This window comes from Brassica napus, chromosome C3 (genome assembly GCF_020379485.1).
Source record: "Brassica napus cultivar Da-Ae chromosome C3, Da-Ae, whole genome shotgun sequence".
Classification (NCBI taxonomy): Eukaryota; Viridiplantae; Streptophyta; class Magnoliopsida; order Brassicales; family Brassicaceae; genus Brassica; species Brassica napus.
The window spans coordinates 7197178-7201065 of NC_063446.1; the positions used below are offsets into that span (position 1 = coordinate 7197178).

At 39.3% G+C, this 3888-nt stretch overlaps 1 protein-coding gene across 1 annotated transcript; it reads right to left on the bottom strand.

Annotated features, from left to right (window-relative positions):
* Positions 1-467: 467 nt before the first annotated feature.
* On the bottom strand, positions 468-2723 carry LOC106387429 (probable WRKY transcription factor 2). Its single transcript, XM_048752305.1, is given in 5 exon segments — positions 468-1099; positions 1171-1329; positions 1402-2282; positions 2356-2664; positions 2667-2723. Coding segments are annotated over 5 exon segments (1893 nt in total). The 5' UTR covers positions 2697-2723; the 3' UTR covers positions 468-585.
* Positions 2724-3888: the final 1165 nt, after the last annotated feature.

The following is a 3888-nucleotide window of genomic DNA, read 5'->3' on the forward strand; positions in this document are numbered from 1 at the left end:
TCAGATTTTTGAATTCGGCTTATTTGCCAGCCCCTGATACACCTTTATGTTCTTTTATCATCCTTGGTTAATTAGTGACACCTTAGAAACTGTGAAAGATGTAGATTTCATCGTACTCATGACTCTGTTTCATATGTCTATTTGTTGAATTTGCAGCACCATGAACGAGATGGTCGACAAATTCAATACTGCATATGACAGAAACACTCGAAGAGGCGGAAGAACTGCGTTTTATTTTCCAACAATTCAAGTTCTACAAAATCTACTCTTTAGTCCTGAAAAAACTATTTGCCTCTCGGAGAGTCAAAGGATGTTTGCTGAGATGCAGATGTAAAATTTTCTATTTGATATGTAAACATTATCATATATATAATTTTGCCTCTCCAAATAGAACTATTTTGCCTCATTTCTTTTCTTACCTCTTACTAGCTTGTGTAACTTATAAATATAACAAAAAAAAAAGAACGGAAATGGTAACAGCTTTTAACCTTCCCCAATGTTCCAAACTAATAAAAATTAAAGAAAATGAAACAGAAATTAAAAGTTATCATATGCAAATGCAAAAGAAAAGAGAGCAAATGTTCATCAAATCTGTGGTAATCTACTCATTATCTGGTTATATACCGATTGTCCTGTTTCTGAACCCGGTTCAACCTTAGGCTCCATCCCTCTCCGCATCATCGCTTCACTCATTCCACCCGGTTGACTCAGATACTGGTAAGGCAAACTCGGTAACTTCCCTTGACCAAACGCTAAACCAGGAATCGAAAGATTACCCAAACCGGTTTGTCCTAGACCGAACGCAAAACCTGAAGGGGGACCCAAATGAGGCTGGAAACTAAACGGACGTCCAAATTGAGACTGGTTGTTCGCCGTTAGTTGTCTTTCGAATCTGCCACGTGGTGGCTCTTGGTAATGTTGTGTTTGAGCGGCTGAAACGCCGCTGTTACCGTTTCCACCGTGGCTGCTGTTGCGTGCGGCGGGGACTTCGTGGTCGTGTTTGCCTTCGTAGGTGGTTATAACGGATTTGAGATCATGAGAAGCTCTCTCTACATGTTTCCTCACTGTACATCCAGGTGCTGTGCATTTATAGTAACTCCTACGAAAGAAAACATTGTTTATTACAACGAAGAGACCAATGTGTTTAATGTCATGGAGTTTTGTAAGAACCTCGGGTTTGGATTGCCTTTAACAACTTTCTGACCATACTTTCGCCAGCGATAGCCATCGTCGAGAATGTCAACATCACTCGTTGTCTGAACAACGACTCTTGGCTCACGTATAGCTCTTGTCGCTCCACTCATCTCTGTTGCGTAAGCCTCAAGTTTCCTGAAAAAAACAAAGTCAGAGCAGCTGAATGTTTGGACTTGATGATTGTGTTTAAAGAAGATAAAAGAGAACCTTCTTTTCGATTCGGATTCATCTCCTTCTCCTTCTCCTCCACCTCCATCATATCCCAAAGAAGCACTCCCATGAGTCCCTTCTCGATCATCTTCATCTTCATCATTAGAGAATGTCGACAAGGCATCCACCATGATTACACCACCATAACCATCACCTGACTCATACTGACCTCCTTCTTCCCCATTGTTCTCATTGCTTCCAACTTGTTGTTGAGTGTTATTACTACTAACCCACGTTCCAGCGTTATCTCTCTGCTGCTGCCGTTGTTGTTGTTCAGCTTGTTCAGTTCCATCTACTTGCATTCCCGAGCGGCGGTTAGGTGGAGGCTTGGAGTGATTATGAGCTCCTTTGTATATAATCTCAGTAATGTGGCCTTCTCTTGATCTCTCGACCTTCTTCTTCACATGACAGTTCGGGTTTGTGCACTTGTAATAGCTTCGCGGATACTCGCTTCCTTTAACTAACTTTTGTCCGTACTTCCTCCAGTTATATCCATCCTCTGCAGGCGCACCGCCACCAACCATGGAATCACCACCTCTTTGCTCTTCCTCTTCTCCTTCTTCCACTTCTTGATGATCATTGGTGTTTGTAGTGGCATCAGATGACTTCCTCTTCAAGCCACTTTGTTCAGAACCGAGTTTTAAATCTTCTTCTGGGGACTGATGAGAAGGACTGTTGTTGTAGTTACCATAATCAACTGGCGTCATCTCTCCAGCGCCTTGGAAGAAAGAGGAGGAGGATGTTGAAACAGGATGGAATGTGAATGATGCTCCAACGCCATCAAAGAACTCGTCTTTCTCTTTATCAGAATAAGACAATCTGTTACAGTTAACACCCGGAAGAAATGGAAATTTCCCTGTAGTTGGAGACGGTTGAGCCTACAAAGGTCACATTGCTATTCATAAAATGTTTCATTATAACATCAAGATAAGGAAACGACTTGGAGCTTACCAATGGGTTAGAAAGGAAAACAGGAGAATCCAAGAGTGTGGCAGGGCTAAGGCCAGGAGAAGAGATGGTTAAGCAAGGAGACCGAAGACTAGAAGAGTCGGTGTTAGAGCGGATGTTCTCAGTGTTTAGCCTCGGAGTGTTGAATCCAGCACGAGCAGCGATTCTTTCTCTTAAACCACCTCCTGAAATGTTGTTGGTCTGCGAAGAATCCTTGTTGTTATTACTAGTAACCTGACCATGATTCAAAGATAACTCTCTTTCAAGAACACGTTTCGAGCTAGGATTACAAGGCACCCACTCTCCCATTACAGTACAGCAACGTTTTCTTCAAAACCAGACATTTAAGGTCTATAGGAAGTTGACTGAGTCTTTGTTCAAACTGAGATGAAAGTCCTGAAACATTATAAAAGATTTAAAAGGCAGTCACAATCACAAACCTTCGAATATATTGAAGACATGATTTAATTAGTCCTTGTTGTTATTACTAGTAACCTCACCATGAAGTCAACTTCTAGTATTAAACAAATACATTAATCAAGCTAAGTAACAGTATTTGAGACAATTGTAAGTGGAGTGGACCAGTGAAGTTAAAAACTAAGATACACATTTATGTTGTTTTTGGGTCAAGAAAGATTTTTCAAAGTTAAGTTTAAACCTCTTGTCTTTTTCAGGGTCGACAAAAAATAATAAAATTCATCAAAAAGACAAGAAAATGTAAGTAATTAAGATATAACATTTTTTTATCTCTTTCACACGTTAATCTACTTATCGGGATCTCAGGAAAATTTTGGAAACTGAATCAACAAATAATCGAATTACGGAGATTAAAAAAGAGAAACAAAGCAATAAGACAACGTTAAACTATAGTAGTATAAACCAGACGGTTAGCAAACACTTAAAAGGTGATTAAGCAAATCATGGTTTGTTTGTTTTTTACATAACAATTAAAAATTCCAGGATTTAAAGTTAAAGATAAAACATTTTAAAAACGCATGGAATTCAAATCACAAAAGAAAAACGAGTGAGACGATTCACCTGACTGATTCAAGACGACGAACCACAGTCACAGTCACAGCCACAGCAGCCGCAAACGGAAATCTTTAGTTCCGCCGCTGACATCCAACTGGACACTGATCCAACACCCAGAAAAAAAAACAAAACCCCACCCGATCCGGATCCGAATTTAGCAGTGGATTACGAGAGATATGTTCCTCTTCCTGTCTCCTTCGTCTTCAGGATTTTCTCTCTCCTTAACGAGAAAGATATTTTTTTTTTTGTTTACACAAAACAAAATGATGATGAATATTTGACAAAAGAGCAAGATTTCAACAGTATGATTATATTAATCACTGTAACTTTCTCCCCATCGAAAGGAAAATAAATAAAGAATTCAACTTTGCGTTTGTTATGCTTTGAATTTATAAAACTAAATTAAGATAAAAAAGAGGAAGACAAAAAGGAGATACAGAGAGAATTATGAAACCATTTGATCTTTGTTTTCTGATTGTTACTGAAGACAAGGTCGACAAGGCA